Here is a 20,900-nt window from a genome sequence, read left to right as displayed (position 1 = left end):
TAATGGGTTAGAATCATGGAGCAGAGATGGAGGAGCCTGTTAAGGAGATCCTGCACTTTGTTTTCTTTCTTTGATCTACAGTATTTTCTTTTCCAAATGACTATTCAATTCCATTTTGAAAACTGCTATTGAATCATGTTTCCCCATGCATTTAGAAATACCATCACTGCTTGAAAATCTTTTCACTCATTTGCAAACATAACCCCATCAAAGCTTGCAACCAATTTCAAACCATTCACTTCAATGTAAACATCCAGTAGGAAATAACGCTCCTTGTAAAGATGAACTTTTGGAATGTTCATACTTTGCTAACCTGATTAAAATATTGAATTAAAGAATTTTAATCTTGATGAATTTGCATTTTTAAAAATCCAGATGTAATTTTCTTTATCTCCATTGTTCTCTAGCCCTACCCTCTCAACAGCAAAAAATAAATGCTCATTGTTGTAGAAGATCCCGTTGATAAACAATTGATGTAGTAAAATTACATGATAATTCAGAATGAGCTTTTAATTCAAGGTTAATTTGCCTGTTTGGCAGGTTCAAGTGTTTGTCAAAAAGACCCATCTCATTATTTGAGAACAGTATTTTTATTTTTTTCCCTCAAGTTCAATCATGCAACAATTGATCATTTCTCTTCTTGTTATTTTTGAGCACTTCTTCATCAGGCGGTACTGTGGTTACATGCAAATCAGAAAACTGCACAGTGTAAACCATTGTAGTTTCTGACAGCTGGTCATTACTTGATAATATGAAATGCAGTTATCATCAATGGAAGCAACTGTTTTCTTTTTGGTGCTTGTAAGCATTTTTTTACACAGCGTGTTAATGGCCTTTACACTTCATTTTCAGACAGTAATCTAAGGCTGTTTGTGAGCAGAGATGGAACAACAGCACTCAGTGGCATTCAGCTGGGTAACAGGTGGGTTTCATACATTGTACAATCAGTGAATGCAATTAATGGGCCCGATACTGCAACCCAATTATCTGAAAGGCCAGTTATTTAGTGGGTTTCTTTTTTCAAAATGAACTTGGTACTTTCCTCAAAATGACTATTTTTGACGTTTGTCTTGGATTATATGGCTGGCCTTCAGTTTTGTCTTTCCATGCTTGGGAACAAAATGTAATGGGGAAACATTTTAACTTTATAAAAAAATTTTGCCCCTTTAAATCTACAACAGCTTTAATGTTGTATAAGAATGTTTACTCCTGCTCCCAATGAGATCACCTGTGATCCTGTTAGAAATTCCATAAGTTGACCTTTGCCCATACTCTATCTTCTCCTTAGTTAACTGAAATTCATGTTGTTGGTCTGTGTGAGTAATAAATGTTGTTACCTTCTTTACAGGGTATCAGCGGGTGTCTTTGAACCTGTTGTTATTGAGAGCCGTTGAGAAGCTTGTGGGTCGCTCTGAATCTACTAACCACTTCCCATTCAAGTTCCACATCTACTGCACATCTAATCTCATCACCAAATCAAGCCGCCCGCCCGTACAGCTGGACTGAAGGAGGGTGGCTGCTTCTATCCAATATCCCTCAGTATTGGCAGATGTTGATTCACACAGCATTGGAGTGATGAGCATTTGGTTTTGTTGTAAAATCTACTGAACCAATGCTGGAATTGAATTTTAGGTAAAACCTTTTTTTTTTTGAAAGCCTTCTTGAGAAATCGTTTTAAACAAAACATTTAAATACCAAAGCCATTTGGCTGTGATCATTTGAAAAGGGGATAGCTTTTTTATAAGACGCCGTGACATTAATTCATGACAAACCAGAGCATGTATAAAAGATCTCTCTCCTGAGAAGTTTGCAGACCAAGGCTGTGAGCAGCATGTTAGTCCACAAATCTTTCTTTGACTGTGATATTAGTTTTGAATGCCCTTGAAGATTTTAATTGTGCTTGCCCCAGGCATTGGTGTGTGGCAGGATTGCTAGTTAGGTTTACGTGGAAAAACTTGATTGTGATTCTGATCACAAGAAAAGCACACAAATTTTCCTTTAATTTAAATTTTAAAAAAACATGACAATAGTTTTTCACATCAGCTGTCAGGGAAAGGTTTAATGATAACCATGTTTAATGATAACCATGATGATCCAATTCCAAATAAAACTCCAATCATTCCAATTCCAATTGATGAGTCAACCATGACGCCACTAGAGTGTACTTAAAATACTGTGAAGTCTTTGCACTGAGTATTCAAGTAACCATTTGGGTGTTGGACTTCTGAAATAAAGTTATAGGATGTTATTTTGTTTCATTTTGTAGTGACTATTCTTGTCTTCTGATATTTCTTATGCTAGTCAGGGACTCAGCACCTTTGTGCAGATTTTTTTTCCTTTTAATAATGTATGTTAAAGGGTCATATTTCTTTTAGGCAGGTTTATTCATCTTTATTTTGGTTTTAAATCGTTGCTGAAAGAGGAGAAGTCAAATTGTCTTAACCTGTATTTTATGAACACTTAAAGGACAATGGCTGATTTTAAATATTCAAGGAAAGAATTATACTTAAGTGGCATCTAATGCAATTACAATAACCAAATTTTTAAAATATTCAGAGATAAAAGTATATTCTGTAGAGATAAACAATGGGTTACTGAACCAGACATTTGTGACCTCTAATATCACCTTTAAATTGAGCTCAAATGTCCATAAAACCTTTGGACAGTCCTCTTTACTGAAGATATTTTCTTAAACTATTATATTTTGAGCATAGATTGCTATTCTAAAATTGAGATAATCCTCAAAGTTTGTTGGTAAGTGTCCTTTATTACTAGCTTTTATTTTTGCTTAAAACAGTTCCTTTCCAAATCAAAGTTAATTTTTCAGGATTGATTCTGGACCAGTAGAATGAAATTAACTACCCTATTAATGAGTCCAAGTTAAAGAAATTTTACAGAATTCTGTTGCATAGCATTAATAACTATGTTACCTATAACACTGCTTCTGGGGAACTTCATTCTTGCCAGTACAAATATCTAGTGATGAAAATTTTGATGTCCCAGTACTGCAGTACATCCCCATTATCTACTGTTTAACTCTGGTAGATTGAGTGAATATTCTTGTTCTTGGTCTTTGCAGTTCTGAGCCAGTTTGCTGTCATCAGCATTGTTGCCTCTGGAACAAATGACTCCATTTATGTCTAGAAGCTTTGGCTCTTTTGTGATGTCATATTCTGCTCCTGAATATCTTGGCATTTGTTAGCTATGCACTTTGAGGATTTGAACACTCTCTGCACCATTCACGTCGTCTTGCTATTGCATGTCATCTGTGAATATTGTGGCTTGATTGACGTACCGTGAATGGTTAACGTACATGATTTGTATCTGTGGTATATTGAGGCCTAGAACACAAGGCTGCAATGAATATGTCCTAATTCTTTAGTACTGTTTTAATAACTGTTCTGTAATAACTAGTATAAGAAAACACATTAGCTTGTTATCTATAACTGCACAGTAAAAGTTAACATTTTACCTGCTGAGACATTTAAGTATCATATGCAGCAGGTTCACAGATAATTAAATATACTTTCTTTCTAAGTCTGCATATTTGTTTAAATAATCTTTTTGGAATAGCTCTTTAGCCACAGCAAAGGTTCTGTAAGCAGTAAAAGAATGGCCATTTGGCCTGCATGCACATATAATAAAGGTTAAAAAAAATGGTGCCATTTGATAATGGTGTTGCTGCTGGTAAGCCAGTCACCATGTCAAGTTCCACCCCAAACAAAAATGGCTTCTAGATATCCACATTCCATGATGAAGTTAAGCATGCTTATCTGCAGAGTGGAACTTTGAAGAGTTTGTTTCCACTGCTGAGATGGAGAATTGCTGAAACATTAGATAATGCTTATGTTGTGCAAATTTAAACCGGGATTTTTTGATGATTACCCAAATATGTTGATCATTAGACCTTCACAGGCAAAAAAAAAACATGAGTTGAATTCAACCTTGAAAGTAGGGTAATCCAAGTTAATAAGAGTTTTAGGAACCCATTTTCTCTAAGCAAAATGATTCAAGAAAATCTGAATGGCTTCTGATGCATATTTACATCCAGTTGTACAGCTAGAGGCTTTAGCTGCATTTAGTTCAAGGTTATGGGTTATGTAATAGAAAAAGGAATGTTTGGCATAAATAAATCTTTAATACTCTTATTATTTGGATTGAATTATACATTCACACCTATTTTGCAACTTGTTGCCATTGGTTCTTTAGCTGACGCCATCTCTTCCATACCCTCTCCCATTGTTCCCACCCTTCTCCAATACATCCAATTTGCATTTTACTGAGAGGACACTCTCAATGTGCATAATTAATGGATGGTACTAATCCTCTGCAGCAGTTGTATGTTAAAGTTCAGAGAAAAGGGGAGGAATTAAACACCTCTTTTCAAATCAACATTGTTCCATGCCCCACACAATATAGGTCAATAGATATGCTTAATCTTAGCATTGTGTGTTTTACAAGTACACTCCATACAAAATAATTTTTATTTAATTTTTGATGGGGATCTGGATGATGCAGGCAAGTCCAGCGTTTATTTCCAATTCCCCATTCTTTATTGCTCTTCAGAAGATGTGGGGGAGCTGTTACCCTTCATAACCACTGCTGGTGATGGTATTCATAGATAGCTTTTAGGGAAGGAATTCCAGGAGTTGAACTACATGGCAATAATGGAACACTGCTTTTCCTGATCAAGAACATGTGTGTCATGGAGAGGGAACATGCAACTCATGGTGCTCTTCTGCACTTGTTGCCCTTGTTCTTCTTGATGGTAGAGCTCGCGGGTTTGGAAAGTGCTTTTGGCGTGGCCAAGGCAAATGACTGCGATGCATTTTGTACATTGGTACACATTGCAACTTCTGTTCGCAGGTTGTAAAGGGGATGGAGGATAAGGCACCAATCAAGTGAACTACTTTGTCCTGGGTGGTGTTGGGCTCTTTGCAAATTGTTGGAGCAGTCCTCATCTATGTAAATAGAGAATATTCCATTTATGTGCCTTGTAGATAGTGAAAAGGATTGAGTGTTTCAGGAAATCACTCACTGTAGGATATCTGGTGTCTGACCAATTCTTGTGGCTCCTTTATTTGGGTAACTGGGCCAGTTGCTTTTCTGGTCACTGGTGATTTCCAGGATGTTGATGGTAGGGATCTCAGTAAAGATAATGGACATCAAGGAGAAATTATTAGTATTTCCATTTGCAGGTCACTGCTGGGCCCCTGTGTTGGGTGAATATCACTTGCCACTTATCAATCCTTGCCTGATACGTCTGCAAGCATTGATCATTTGATTTGCTGAGTTGTGAATGGAATTGAATATCAGCAAAATATCTCCACTTTTACCCGTACGATGGAAGCTAGATCATTGAAGCTGAAGATGGTTAGGTTTAAGATGTGGCTCTGAGGAGCTCCTGTATTAGTGGTTTAGACTTCAATGCCCACAACCATCTTCCTTTTTGCGAAATACGACTGCAGTCATTGGAGATTTCCCCCTTGGTGCCATTCACTTCAGCTTTACTAGGGTTCCTTGGTGAAATACTGCCTTAATGTAAGAGAGTCACTCTCTTTTTTGGAATTCAATTCTTTGGTTCCTGTTGAGGCCATGTGTTGAGATGTGAGGCCAAGTAGTCCTGGTGGAATCTTATCTGGACAATGGTGTGGATGTTCCTGAATAAATTCCACTTGATGGTGTCATTACCAACATGGCCATTGATTGAGAGTAGACTGAATGGGTATAATTAGCCAGAGGGCGTTGTCCTTTATTTTGTGAACAGGACATACCCGGTCAGTTTTTGTCAGGTACATTCCTGTGACTTTTCTGAAATAGCTAGGCTTGAAGCACAGCTGGTTCTGAAATGCTTGTTCAATAAAAGCTATAGATTTGATACCCAATGTTTTCTAGTTAATTCTCCATAGGTTTATTGCTGATAATTTAATAAAAATGATAGTGAATAAACAAGATAGTTAAAGAAAAAAAATATTAAATACTGTGTGTACTGGTAGTTTTTTGACCTCTTGAGATTTACTAATAAAAAAAATGGCCACCAGCAACAATATCCTTACAGTCAAGGAAAATAGCCAACAATTTCTAGACATTCAGTATTTCAGGAATTGATCTCTATATCATTTAGCTTTTGTGTCACATGTCTAGATGGAGATCTAAAATAGATTGCTAACTTCCTAATCTTCCAATTTTGAATCGGGGTTCTTCAAGTATATGTTAATAGACAAGTAGCAATATGTCATTAGAAAATCTTGTGTAATTCATTGTGCATGAAATACTTGTCTAATATACAGCCCTTTCTCTGATTCCTGGATCAAGAGAAATTAAACTTTTTGGGTGCTGTTGAAATGTAATTTTCTGCATCAACAAAACCAACAGATCAGTTTCAAATTAGAACCACCTGCTTTTGTGGTTTAATAACTTCTGATTATTGGAGGTTAGGATATTCTTTTAATCAGAGTTTAAAGTAAATTTTCTAACGAAACACATTTTTCCCCAAGCACTTTTTTTTTGTTCTACTTACTGATTTAGGAGGTAGGATCACAAATGACTGTCAGGCTCACAGTGAAGTAACTTTAACTCTTGCAGTGCTTTGAATGAAGTAATTCTACACCGCATTGTCACTGACTCTGAGCTCTGTTTGTGCTGTGGCTTGATGTTGCCAATAAAATACCCAATTATATTCAACCAAAGCTAGCTATTGATAACTGATGTAGAGCACCAGCCTTTTAATTATTTTATCTTAGAACCCCTCAAACCATTTTCATTACAATTCCTGCTTTTTTTTGTATTGTTCTTTGGTTGAAAAGTTGATGGGTGACCTTGCCAGTTCTCTTATTAACTTCCCCTGTGCATACTCTGTGATGCCATCACAGCATTATAAAGTACAAAGCCATCTCTGAAATCCTTGTGTGATCAGGCAAGCCTAGGGATCAAGGAAGTCAGACCTACAAAGCAAATCCGCAATGGAAGTTGCACTTGTTTAAAAACCACATAACAACATTAACTTCAAAGGGAAGGCAAGACATTTTAGTTAAAAACAAAATCTAACACATGGGGTTTCCTGTTAATGAAGATGATGCATTGCACCAACAAATACAAGTCCCCAAAAGGCTATATTCACTCAAAAAAACTTAGCTTTTGAGTATGGTATGTGATTTTTGCTTTATCCGGTCCATGATTAAGATACTGTAATAGCTATTAATCCATTTTAGAGCTCAGGTGTACTGCTTTTTACAACTTACTTTGCCAATCAGACTTTTTTGTTACTGTTTAGTGATTGCTTTTTATACGTGAAACTGTGTCCAGTTTTGACCACTGTTGTAGGAACTTTTTTTGTATTACAGTACTTATAACCAGCAGGCTGGTTGTATCCTTTTTTGCCATAATGAGTTGCTTACCTAAAATCAAGGGCATCTCCCTGTGTGACATTTTTTTAAAAAATGTTTAGAACATTGCATTTAAGTGATTGTTTCTGATTTTTGTTGTAAAAGGCAGCATTTTTTTGGTATTATAGTGAATGAGAATTTATACTGGACTGTTGTAACCTCCTCTGACTAAAGATGATTGGATAATGGAGTGCCATCTAGCCACACTGAAGGCAGTCTCTGTCCATTTAGGATAATAACGAATCATCAAGGCCCTATTTAATTTCTATGGTGCATCAAAGCAATTAACACAATATTGATAAATGTAGCAAAGATTTTCTATGCCACTTCAAGATGCTGCAGCAACAATTAAAGCAATTGATTAAAACACGTGTTGGCTCCAATTAAATGCACTCATAATACAGTGCTTTCTATGGACAAAATACACTATTTGGATTGGGAAGTGTTGGGTAGGTAACACTTTGAGATGCAAGTAATAAATCCAAATCAAACTTGGGACATTAAACTTTTTTGATCCTGTAACTTTCTAGAATCTTCACCTCTTTGAAGCTGGATTACTATGATCAACAGCATGGTTATGATGCATTTCCTTTCCATGTAACAAGTAGTCTATAGATCTGTTACTGTGCGCAGCAAAATTTCATAATTGAATATCTTACAAATAATGAGTAAAATGTGAGTACAACATGTGAACATTTGCTTCATACTAAAGAGATATTTTGTCATTTTTAGACTAATTTGTGTAACTAGAGTTGGTAGGTTGTGTGCTGCTGTGAGGGAGATGTTTTGAGATATTGTTTCATTAATAAAGAATAAAAGTAATTGGAAGCAGGTTTTTTAAAAAAATATATCAGTTAAAAGGGGATTCCATTGTAAACCAATAGGCTAATTGTTGTAAAATGCCTCAGTACCAGGCATTTTGTCTTCAAAGGAAGAAGTGAGGTAAGAATTGAAATCCACTGTATGCTTCATAAACCACTGTTGATCTGTGTTCTGGAGGCGTGTTAGTTATTTAAAAGCATAGAAGAGGTTTACTAATTACAAAATCAACGGCAGATGTTTTATTTCAAAAGCTGGTTATTGAGTGCACTGCGTTACATTGGCCATTTAATTCATCTGAGTTCTGCTTGTAACTCGGTTGTCTCAAGGTTCAGTAGTACATATGAGAGAAATGACGTGCTTTATGGATTTTAAAACTAACGAGCAACATTAAAATTGGACTGTTTTCAAACTTAGTTTGTACTTAACTTTTTTAATTGAATCATTAAATGCCATAACACAAACCCAACAGGGTTTCCAAAAGGGTCATTGATGTACCTGTACCTGTTGGGGTAGAACATTAAAAAGATAAGATAAATTATCAACTCTGTTCAACCAGCTGTCTTTGGGGCAAATGATGTGTGGCTATCTGGCACTCCTTGTCATAAGTGATGGTGTATATTTCAGAATGGGATTTGAAGCTATGCATTGGGAGTCCAGGCCCTTCAATAGATGAATTTAACATTTTCTGAAATGACCTAACTCTCAACTAAAGTTGAATGATGACAAAAGAGTTCTATGATTTTGCTTAAAAAGGTGTAACAGAATGTATTCCAAATGATATATTTAGACACTTATTTTTGTGATTCAATGGAGGTGGGTGTACAGGTTTCTTAAATGCCCAGAGGATGTGGAATTTATAGAAATGTTTATCAGCTGGAATATTGTATAACATTTAGATATGTTTAGAATGCACAATGTACTGTAATTGGTTAAAAGATATTTGTATTAAGGTTATTTGTTTCATATTTTAAAGTGTAACTATAGGACAGTATCATGTAATACTGTGTTTCTGGGAAATGATATTGGGTACCCGTATTAACAATAAAAGCTGTTATTTTGTGTTTAGCATTAAGAATTTTTATTTTAGACAAACAGTTGCCAGGGTTTTATCTCGTCTCCCAGGAGAATACTCTGAGTAATGTTCAAAATGTGTTTTATCAAGGAATCATTGAGTAGAACAGGCTGAATCTCCCAAAGGAACTTGTCTATTTGCTTTTGTTTCTAGTTTTACAACTTCCTTGTCTCATGTTATGATTGTGTGGATATGATCATTTACAGGGTAGCAGCAGGCCACCTGTTGTCATTTTAGCCAGCGGTTTGCTCTACACTGGGAAATTGAGCAGATTTCCTGATTTCTTGAGACTGAAGGATAGTTTTCAGCTCAAGATTGCCTGTCATTGATAAATTTAGTACAAGTAGATTTCTTACAGTATATTGTAGCTAAAGCATTCATGGTTGTACAGTTCAACAAACAATCAGGCATTTTCACGAATTTCAGAAACTATAAGCATTTCAGAATATTTCAACATACAAACCCATTCATTATGTCATACCTGCACTGGCTCTTTGGTAAAGCTATCTGACTTCCCTTCCAATGCTCTTCATTGTCTAGTAAAATTTCAAAGGATTGCAAAATTATTTCTCGGATTAAAATTCTCAAACTTCTATGACGTGAATTTATCTCTGGACTTTTAATTTAGGTTTTGGATTACTGGTTGAGTAACAGTCATGCTAATCTCGTTCTCTTACAAAACCTTAGATGAATTTATTTTATTGAGTTATGAATTTATAGGCGTCAGTTCTAAAGGGATTTCTGGAAGCCAACAAAGATATATCCTCCAAGCAGAAATTCTGGGAATAATTGATCTACCATCTTCAGTTATTTGTCTTTTCGATCTCTGGCAAAATGTTCCCAGAGCATCCTTTAGTTTGTCTTTCAAAGCTGGAAAGCAAATATTTTTTAAAAATCTGTAAATTATTTTGTATATGTGTATTCAATATGAACAGAGAAATTAAACCTGAATGTTCTGCAGCAAGTACTTGTGTAGATGTCCATAGGAGGTCATAGCTCAGGCTAATCTGCTTTATTATTTCATTTGTGATGTCTGTCTTGTCCACTTCCTTCTTTTCTCCACACATGCAAAGCACAAGCTTAACCAGATATTTTCCTTGGGAATGATTTCAATGCCATTTGGAGTTCTGACTGGATGGAATGCACACAACCCTGAAAATAATCAGAGACTTTAGTTTCCTCACTTCCACTTGTCATTAACAAATACTTATTAGATGGAAGAACTGATTTAGCAAATTAAGGATTCACGTGCACCAAGAAAACTCTTTTTAGGGTGTCCTGGTAGTAATAAGGTACATCAACTTTTAAAATTAATCAGAATGAGTGAATGTATACTCTAAAGCAAAGGGGTGACGTGCTCATAGTGCTTTACAACCTTAGATTTTTGAAATATAGCTAATAGGAAAGTGGCAGCCAAAATTCTGCTGCTTTAGTGTGATAAATGATCTGTTTTAGTGAAGAGGGATAAATGTTCTCGTGCTTATTTAAACCAGGTGAAATGTTGAATATTCATCACTTCCTCAGTAGAACATTGAGCTGCACCTTTGACATCACCTCCCCAAATCTGAGCATGTAACCGTCTGACTCTGAAGCATAAATGTGGCCACATAACAACAAAGTTAATATCCTGCTTGCTTCTCCACATTGGTGTGTGGTCTCCTCATTTAAAATGTTTAGATCTGTCATTTTTCACCTTGTATCTCCCTCAATTCTAGGAACATCACTGTATGGTTAGTTTCTAAGTGTGTATCAACCCCTTCATCCCTTCCCTCTATTGCCCTATTCTTAACACACTGTCTCTTCTACCATCTGATCTCCATCATCCCCTTCAGTCTTCAAGCATAGAAGCAAACTAGGGGATAACAGGAATCACACCTAATCATGTTGATAACCAGGATCTCATACTTTAAGGAACTGCAAAGTTTCAGCATCCCTATAGTCCTTCAGCCCTTTCTTGAAAACCACTATTTTAAACTAAGCTTTGGTCAGGCCCACTGCAATGCTTTCCTTCAGTTGTTCCCTTATAATTGTGATGATTGCCATGAATCACATTGGGATGTCTTTCCGTGTTAAAGATGCTGCTTGAGTGTATGCTGTTAACCCACCAAACAAGAAGTAGGCTGTGATAGTTACGCTGAACACCACTAAGATGATGGTTCCTGGACCCACATCCTGAGGTTCGCAACTGTTGGGGCAAGCACAAGGACTATCGACAGAAATCCATAGCACATAAGGACTCTTTGGATCTTGAGAAGCAATCACTGAGTGATGGGAACTACAGTTGTATCGAACTACTGTCTGCAGTAAACTGCTGAGTGAAGCTGCAACAGAAAAGAGGATTAAGATTGTATCTCTGGAAGTAAGGGGTATAAAAAACAACTTGTTAGTACATTTTCATATAGTAAAACAATCCAAAGCACTTTAAATATCAACTAATTTGACATGAAGCTCAAAAACAAATACTAAATGCTGATTCCCATAATTGTGGAATGAACAGATCAGTAGCAGCATTCATTAGCACTGTTTGTGGATGAAGAAGAGGGTCAAAGTAATTGATTGTTTTCCCAATCTGGATGTGATGAATTTATGGTGCTAAGTAATATGAATACCATGATTACTATATATTAATAACTTGAATATATTCACATGAAGATCTCAAAGTTTGCCCACATCACCAAATTAGCAGTTGTGGTAAACTGTGAAGAATATTAAGAGGCTGCAAAAGGACCTAAATAGGCTGTCAGAAAGGGAATACAAGTGGAAAATGAAATTTTTAAAGCATTAAAATGTGAAGTGATTCATCTTGACCGAAGAACAAAGCACCAATCTGTACAAAATTGTCTGGTTCAAGGGTGTGAAGAACCTGAGTGGTGACATCACAAAAGGTCTGGGTGGGGGGGGGGGGGGGTGGAAATGTGTTTTGATTTGGAGCTTAATGCTTGTAAAGATGTTTCAACAGTCCATCAGGGAAAATTAACAGGTTTACAAGATCCGAGCAGGAAAATTGAATTAATGGACTTAAGAGACACCTAGCATAGACCTAATGAGCAAAGAAGCTCTTGCTGTGTTATGACATTGTGCGACATTCAGACTGGTGACCAAAGGATTGACAAAGAGGTAAAGTATGAAGAACATATTACATGGAGCAGTGTGGCACAAGACAGGTTCTTCAGCCCATGATCTTGAGCTGAACTAATCAAATGAATCCCTGCACATTGGCCATATCCCTCCCTTTTCTGCATATTCAGGTGTCCGAGGGTTTCATAAAAGTTCCTGTTACATCAGCTTCTACCACCACCCCTAGCAGTGCATTTCAGGCTCCAGCTACTATATAAATACTTGCTTTGTACATCTCGCTTGAACTTAACCCCTCTTGCCTTAAATGCATGTCCTCAAACACTTCAGTCTTGGAGAAAAAGATACTGGCTGTCTCATGCCAGTATAAATATAAAGGTTTTTAAAAGAGCGCTGGTGCTTTTTGGCTCTTCACTGGCGAGTTGCAATCAGCATGGGGCCAATAAAAAGGAGGTATAAGTGGAGTGGCCGTTGTTGGAGTGGGACAGTGTAAGAGTTAAGCCAAAGCTAGACCATAGGCTTGGGCAAGCACAGGCAGATGTTCTAAGTAAGTTTCTAATAAGTTTTTGCTTTCTGTTGGTACATAGCTTGTGTGCAAATAAAGGGTTTGGAGGTAGCAGTATGTTTTATGTAGGAACTCTGGGAGGTATAATATGATTAGGAATAGTCAGTATGGCTTTGCCAAGGGCAGGTCATGCCTTACGAGCCTGAGTGAATTTTTTGAGGATGTGACTAAACACATTGATGAAGGAAGCCGAGAGGTAATGATGCAGCTATATAGGACCCTGGTCAGACCCCACTTGGAGTACTGTGCTCAGTTCTGGTCACCTCACTACAGGAAGGATATGGAAGCCATTGAAAAGCTGCAGAAGAGGTTGCCTGGATTGGGGAGCATGCCTTATGAGAATAGATTGAGTGAACTCGGCCTTTTCTCCTTGGAGCAACGGAGGATGAGAGGTGACCTGATAGAGCTGTATAAGATAATGAGAGGCATTGATCGTGTGGATAGTCAGAGGCTTTTTCCCAGGGCTGAAATAGTTGCCACAGGAGGACACAGGTTTAAGGTGCTGGGGAGTAGGTACAGAGGAGATGTCAGGGGTAAGTTTTTTTTACTCAAAGTGGTGAGTACGTGGAATGAGCTGCTGGCAACGGTGGTGGAGGCGGATACGATAGGGTCTTTTAAGAGACTTTTGGATAGGTACATGGAGCTTAGAAAAGTAGAGGGCTATGTGGAAGCCTAGTAATTTCTAAGGTAGGGACATGTTCGGCACAGCTTTGTGGGCCGAAGGGCCTGTATTGTGCTGTAGGTTTTCTATGTTTCTATCTCCAGTCTCCCTGATAACTAGATCTGCACAAAGTGCATCAAGCTGCAGCATCTTAGAGACCATTATAGAATTGGAGCTGCACCTCAATTCTTTGGCTCAAACAGGAAAATGAAGAGGTGATGGGAGGTACCTGGTTGATTGTCAGGAGAGGGAAAGGAGAAAAACGGCCAGTGGATGTTCCCCTCTAAGTATAACACTTTGGCTACTGTTGGGGCTGGGGAGGGGGGGGAGCGACCTACTGTGGGAAGCCAAAATGACTGGGCCTGTAGCTCTGTGGCTCAGAAGGGAAGGGGGAGAAGAGTGCAGTAGTAATGAGGGATTCCATTATTATAGGAGCAGAAAGCAGATTTGTGAGAGGTGCCTGGATGGTATGTTGCCTTGCAGGTGCGAGGGTCAAGGATGACTTCGATAAAGCTGGAAGTCTTGGTACATATTGGTACCAATTACATAGGTAGGAAAAGGGAGGAGGTCCTGAAGAGAGAATATAGGGAGTTGGCAGAAAGCTGAAAAAAAAGCAGAATTTCCAGGGCAGTAATTGCTGCCTGTGATCATAATATGACTGAATTTGTACTGCAACTTGAGAGGAAGAAGCATAAGTCACAGGTATCAGTATCACAATGGAATAAAGGGATTACAGAGACACAAGAAAGGAGCTTGCCCAGGTGGTTTGGAGGAGGATACTGATTAAGTAAAAGTGGCTAAACTTCCTGGGAATAGTTCATAAGGTGCAGGATAGATACAGTATGTCCCACAGAAGTTCTCAAATGGCAGGGGTAGGCAGTCATGGCTGATGAGGGAGGTTAAGGATTGCTTAAAAGCCAAGGAAAGGGCATATAAGGTAGCAAAAGTGAGTGGGAAGTTGGATGATTGGGAAGCTTTTAAAATCCAACAAAAGACAATTTAAAAAGCTATAAGAAGGGAAAAGATGAAATATGAGGACAAACCAGCGAATAATATAAAGCAGGATACTAAAAGTTTTTTTCCAGTTTTTAAAGAGTAAAAGGGAGGTGTGAGTTGATAATGGGCCACTGGAAAATGATGCTGGTGAGGTAGTAATGGGGGACAAAAAAATGGCAGATGAACCTAATGAGTACTTTGCTTCAGTCTTCACTGTGGAAGACCCTAGCAGTGTGCCAGAGATCCGTGACTATCAGGGAGCAGGAGTGAGTGTCATTGCTATTACAAAGGGAAAAAGTGCTAGACAAACTGAATGGTCTTAAGGTGGCTGAGTCACCTGTACTAGATGGACTACATCCCAGAGTCCTGAGATGGGTTGCTAAAGAGATGATGGATGCATTGGTCATGAACTTTCAAGAATCACTTGATTCTAGCATGGTCCCAGAAGATTAAAATATTGCAGATATTTTACCACTCTTCAAGAAAGGAGGAAGGCAAAAGAAAATTATAGGTCAGTTAGCCTTACATCAGTGGTTGGGGAAAGTGTTGGAGTCTATTATTAAGGATGAGGTTTTGGGGTACTTGGAGACTGATAAAAATAAGTCAAAGTCGGTATGGTTTCTGAAAAGGGAAATCTTGCCTGACAAATCTGTTAGTTCTTGAGGAAGTAACCAGCAGGGTGAACAAAGGAGAGGCCGTGGATGTCATTTACTTGATTTTCAAACGGCATTTGATAAGGTGCCACATGAGGCTACTTAACAAAAGAAAATCCTATGGCGTTACAGGAAAGATATTGGCATGGATAGAGGAATGGCTGATGGGCAGGAGGCAGTGAGTGGGAATAAAGGGGGCCTTTTCTGGTTGTCTGCCAGTGACTAGCGGAGTTCCTTGGGGGTCAGTATTAGAACCGCTACTTTTCACATTGTTTGTCAGTGATTTGGATAATGGAATAGATAGCTTTGTGGCAAAGTTTCAGGGGTAGATAGTGCTGAGGAAGCAATGTGATTGCAGCAGGACTTAGACAAATTGGAAGAATAGGCAAAAAATGTGGCAGATGGAACAGTGTTGGGAAATGTATAATAGTACATTTTGGTAAAAGGAACAATACACCTGCCTTATTGTCATTTCCCTTGATGCCCTGACCGATCAGGAAACCGACCTGCAGTCTGCGGCAGAGCATTCCACAGATTCACTACTCTGACTAAAAACATTCCACCTTGCCTCTGTTTTTAAAAAGTCGCCCTTCAGTTTTGAGGCTGTGCCCTCTAGTTCTGGATACCCCCGCCATAGGGTGGATGTGGAGAGGATGCTTCCTATCTATCTATCTAGTCCTTTCAACATTTGATAGGTTTCAATGAGATCTCCCCCCCCCCCCCCCCTCCACACACATTCTTCTAAATTCCAGTGAGTACAGGCCCAACGCTGCAAACACTCTTCACATGATAACCCCTTCACTCCTGGAATCATCCTTGTGAACCTCCTCTGGACCCTATCCAATGACAACACATCCTTTCTGAGATATGGGGCCCAAACTGTCAACAATACTCCATGCAGCCTGACTAGTGTCTTAAAAAGGCTCAGTATTATGTCCTTGCTTTTATATCCTATTCTGCTTGAAATAATGCCAACATTGCAATTGCTGCCTTTATCACAATCTCAACTTGTAAATTAACCTTCCGGGAGTCTTGCATAAGGACTCCTAAGACCCTCTGCACCTCTGATGTTTGAACCTTCTCCCCACTTAGATAATTGTCCACACTATTGTTCCTTTTACCAAAATGCGTTATCATATATTTCCCAACACTCTATTCCATCTGCCACTTCTCTGGCAGCTGGTAAAGTTCCATCTGCCCCAGAACACACTGATACAATTCTACACTTCCACCCTCACATCGGCCATTACGGTTTTGTTTGACGCAGTATCCTCTGACGATATTCAAAAACTACTGCTAACTAACAGGACACCATTGGCTGCAGTCTGCCATCGTTGCCAGACTTGTATATGTCTGGGATAAAGATGTAATCAGGAAAAATCATTGTGGGTACTACCCACCTGGCAAATTGTCTTTTCCAAATGCCCCCTCTGGAAGGCATTATAGAGTTACTAAAACAAAAACTTCATGCCATTTTAAAAGTTTCTTCACCCAGGCAGCTAATCAGATTAACCATTCTCATTACCCCCCCACCCCCATCCTCAGTAACGGCACTGCACTATAAACACTTTAAACCATTTTTAATTGTTCTTTACATTGTAAATTCATGCTGTTTATGTAATTATGCACATTTTATCCCATAGCTATACTTAGAACATTATTTTAATAAAATTATTTATTCTTTAATTGTTGAATGTCATGCCAACACATCACAGCAAATTCCTAACACAGCTAAATGTTTATGGCGAATAAAGTTGATTTTTGCTCCTTGATTTCATCCAGCAGAACAAGAGGAGGCCCATCAGCTACAGCCTTTCAGCTTTAAGTTTTGTTTTTAGCTCAAGTTTGAGCTCTTCACATAATTTTTTTTTAAATGCAGAAATCTTACCTGAGTAGGTGACGGTGAGTATTTTTGACATGTTATCATAATTGAATTCATTCAGCTTATGGCTTCCATAGTTAAGAAAACCAACATTCTCTTTTCCTTGAGCTTGGTTCCTGATAATCAGGCATGCAGCCACATCCAAACAGTCAGAAGCAAACACGAAAGGTTCACTGAATGGCTGGCAAGGACTAAATGAGTAGAGAATATTAAACTCAGAATTTTTGGTAGTGAGTGGTTTATCTCTCGCCAGAAATCCATTGTCATCTCCCACGGCTGCTAGATTGATCGCTCCTGATCCATCCTTCATTATACATTTGCAGGGATTCAGTTTAATGCATTCTGATCTTTGGGAGAAAGAGCAAGAAGGCCATAATATCAGCAAGCACAACCAGCTGTAAGCCCCACTCCCAGCACTCTGCATCTCGGAGAGGAATTCCTCACACTGCATCTATGCTTAAAATGTAACAAGAGTGTGATGCATAGTTAAAGTCAGCAACTAAAAGGAAATACTTTGCAGTCGCTCATTGGTACAATTATCTTGGTTGCTAAGTGAAATCATCAGGTTAGTACAACCCTCCACAGCTGATTAGTGTGACACATGGCCCCTATATTGATCAAGGTCAAATACCTCAAATTTTAAACTTGTTATTATCTTCAAATTTCTTGTTTTCTCTAAATTCCAACCCTGTAATCATCTATGTACACTGAACCTCTCCTTTGCATCTTCAGTTTTAATCAATCCACCTATTGATGTTTGTGCCCTTAGTTTACAAGTTTTGGAGTTCCTACCTTCACCATCTTGAAGAATTTTTAAAAATCTATCTCTTTAGAGTGGTCAACTAGAACTGGTAACCTGGTAATTCTTATAGGCTGAAAATAACTTAAATTAGAGCTTTCTTGCTTATTCATTGAATATTTTGGAATTAGGAAATCAAATTTGATAAGGGGAGAGATGAAGGATTGAAATAACAAGAGGCATGTGAAGAAAATCATAAGACCATATGATATAGGAGCAGAATTTGGCCCATTGAGTCTGCTCTGCCATTTCATCATGGCTGATCCATTTCCCCCTCAGCCCCAATCTCCTGCCTTCTCCCTGTATCCCTTCATGCCCTGACTGATCAAGAATAACCTCTGCCTTGATATACACAATGACTTGGCCTCCACAGCCACCTGTAGCAAAGAATTCCACAGATTCTCCACACTCTGGCTAAAGAAATTCCTCCACGTCTCCATTCTAAATGGACATCCCTCTATTCTGAGGCTGTGTCCTCTGGTTTTAAGACTCCCCCACTATAGGAAACTTCCTCTCTACATCCACTCTATCAAGGCCCTTCAACATTCGATAAGTTTCAATGAGATTCCTCCCACATTCCAGTGAGTACGGGTTCAGAGCCATCAAACGCTCCTCATCTTGGTAAGCCTTTCAATCCTGGAATCATTTTCATGAACCTCCATTGAACCCTCTCCAATGCCGACACATCCTTTCTTAGATAAGGGGACCAAAACTGCTTACAGTACTCCAAGTGAGGCCTCACCAGTGCTTTATAAAGCATCAATGTTTCTTACTTGCTTCTAAATACTAGTCTTCTCGAAATGAGTACTAACATTACATTTGCCTTCCTCACACCAACTCAACCTGCAAATTAACCTTAAGAAAATCCTGCATGAGGTCTCCCAAGTCTCTTTGCACCATTTAGAAAATAGTCTGTGCTTTTGTTCCTTCTACCAAAGTGCATGCACTTCCTGACACTATACCATCTGCCACTTCTTTGCCCTTTCTCCTAAGTCCTTCTGCTTCCTCAAAACTACCTGCCCCTCAAATGAAGGTGTTGAAAAACTGGGAGGGGGAGCCAAAAGTCATGTATAACATCAGTCTTTATCTCAAAGGGGCTCACTCTGAAATGAAGAGAAAAAATAACCATTATAATTGGTAGTTTAGAACCAAATTATTAAATTGAATTAGGATATAAAAAAAATTATAAATAACCAGTGGCAAAATTTAGCAAGTCAGTTGAAATAAGTGGTCCCAGACCTGATGAAAGGTCTTGGCCTGAAACATTAACTGCTTACTCTTCCCAATAGATGGTGCCTGGCCTGCTGAGTTCCTCCAGCATTTTGTATGTGTTACTTTTGATTTCCAGCATCTGCAGACTTTCTTGTGTTTGAAATAAGTGGTAGTAGCCTGAAGAAGTTAAATTCAAAATTGATGTACTAGAATCTGAGGTTTGGATACTCTGTGTATCAGAGGTGGAGAAAGTTATTTGAATGTTTTTTTTGTTCAAAGAGACTGCTGTGAAACAACACATTTCATGACATGTCAGTGATAATTTCTCTTTCACAAGATCTGAATCAAACTCCTTAGGTTATGTTTCCTCCTTATATTTGATTAATGGACACCAACAGAAGGGTTTGACTACGGGCAAAAAAGTTATAATGATCTAAATGGGAGCAGTAGCAGAACCATGTCAGCCCAGTGTGGCTGGTTGTCACTCGCAAATGAATGTAAAATTCTATTATGCAATGATCCCGATTCCACAGGTAACTCAGCACTTCTCCAATCGATATGAGGTTCTGGTAGCTTGTGTGAACAAGGGTAAGTATAATGCCCATAGAATCAGTTATTATTGTAGTGTCAGCATCATTATGTGCAGTGTTGTATGACGTGGGTGTTCACAGTCTCATGACCATGATTGTTCTTGGCCAATTTTTCAATAGAAGTGGTTTGCCATTGCCTTCTTCTGGGCAGTGTCTTTACAAGTCAGGTGACCCCAGCTATTATCAATATTCTTCAGAGATTGTCTGCCTGGATTCAATGGTCGCATAACCAGGGCTTATGATATGCACCAGCTGCTCATACGACCATCCACCACTTGCTCCCATGGCTTCACATGACCTGGGTAAAGGGGGGGCTAAGCAAGTGGTACACCTTGCCCAAGAGTGAGCTGCAAGCTAGCGAAGGGAAGCAGTGCCTTAAGCCTTTGTTGGTAGAGACTTATCTCCATTCTGCCACCCATATAGGAGGGTACTAAGAAAAGAAACAATCAAGCTTATCCAGCAGAGACAACACTGGATCGTAAGAGGCTGCAGTGAGTTGGAGACGCGATCAGTTCCATCATGGGCACAACCCTCCCTGCCACTGAAGACATCTTCAAGAGGCGGTGCCTCAAGAGGGCGGTAATCACCATTAAGAACTTTCACCATCTAGTGCATGGCCTCTTCACATCGTTACCATTGGAGAGGAGGCACAGGAGCCTGAGGGCCCATTCTTCAATGTTTTAGGAACAGCTTCTTCTCTGCCTTCCAATTTCTGAATGGTCCATGAACACTACCTTGTTACTTGTCTTTTGCAACATATTTATTTTTGTAACTGATAGTTTTTTTATGTCTTGACTCTCACATATGTCAGTGATAATTTCTCTACTGGGACAGTGAGCCTGGCTGAATACTGACAACCTGTGCTGATCAACTGGCTGGCGCGTTGACTGATATCGTTAACCTCTCACTTTGGCAGTCTGAGATACCCACCTGCTTCAAGCAGGCTTCAGTCATACCGGTGCCCAAGAAGAACGTGGCAGACATTCCACCTCTCCTGGAAGTTCCGGGATTCTGCTCTGATGCCTGCAAATTATATACAATAGCCTGAAAATCGATTTTTTTTTAGAGTGAGCGAGCAAGAGGGGGGAGGGAGGGAGGAAGGAGAAAATCCTGATTGGTCTCTCTTTGTGTTAAGTAGATCAATCAGTTTTCTCTGTGGGCGGGCTTTACAGTCGACCCCCCCCTCTC

The 20,900-nt window shown here is 38.8% G+C and overlaps 2 protein-coding genes across 3 annotated transcripts in view; one reads left to right on the top strand and one right to left on the bottom strand.

Moving 5' to 3' along the window:
- The window catches only part of eeig1a (estrogen-induced osteoclastogenesis regulator 1a), a 97,573-nt gene extending 88,301 nt beyond the window's left edge, over positions 1-9,272 (top strand). For both annotated transcript variants that reach the window (XM_073052435.1, XM_073052434.1), the window contains exons 10-11: positions 853-922; positions 1,349-9,272. In XM_073052435.1, coding sequence (XP_072908536.1) covers positions 853-922; positions 1,349-1,394 — 116 coding nt within the window. In that variant the 3' untranslated portion in view covers positions 1,395-9,272. The remainder of the gene's footprint in view (positions 1-852; positions 923-1,348) is intronic.
- A 181-nt stretch (positions 9,273-9,453) lies between these two features.
- Positions 9,454-20,900, bottom strand: part of LOC140731121 (uncharacterized) — a 13,913-nt gene continuing 2,466 nt past the window's right edge. Inside the window, exons 2-4 of the mRNA XM_073052436.1 lie at positions 17,118-17,458; positions 11,385-11,600; positions 9,454-10,431 (exon numbers count right to left, since the gene is read on the bottom strand). Coding sequence (XP_072908537.1) covers positions 10,295-10,431; positions 11,385-11,600; positions 17,118-17,421 — 657 coding nt within the window. The 5' untranslated portion in view covers positions 17,422-17,458 and the 3' untranslated portion in view covers positions 9,454-10,294. The remainder of the gene's footprint in view (positions 10,432-11,384; positions 11,601-17,117; positions 17,459-20,900) is intronic.

Source organism: Hemitrygon akajei, chromosome 7, assembly GCF_048418815.1.
Source record: "Hemitrygon akajei chromosome 7, sHemAka1.3, whole genome shotgun sequence".
Classification (NCBI taxonomy): Eukaryota; Metazoa; Chordata; class Chondrichthyes; order Myliobatiformes; family Dasyatidae; genus Hemitrygon; species Hemitrygon akajei.
Note: the sequence above shows the minus strand (reverse complement) of the source record. Positions and strands in the feature narration are given on the sequence as shown.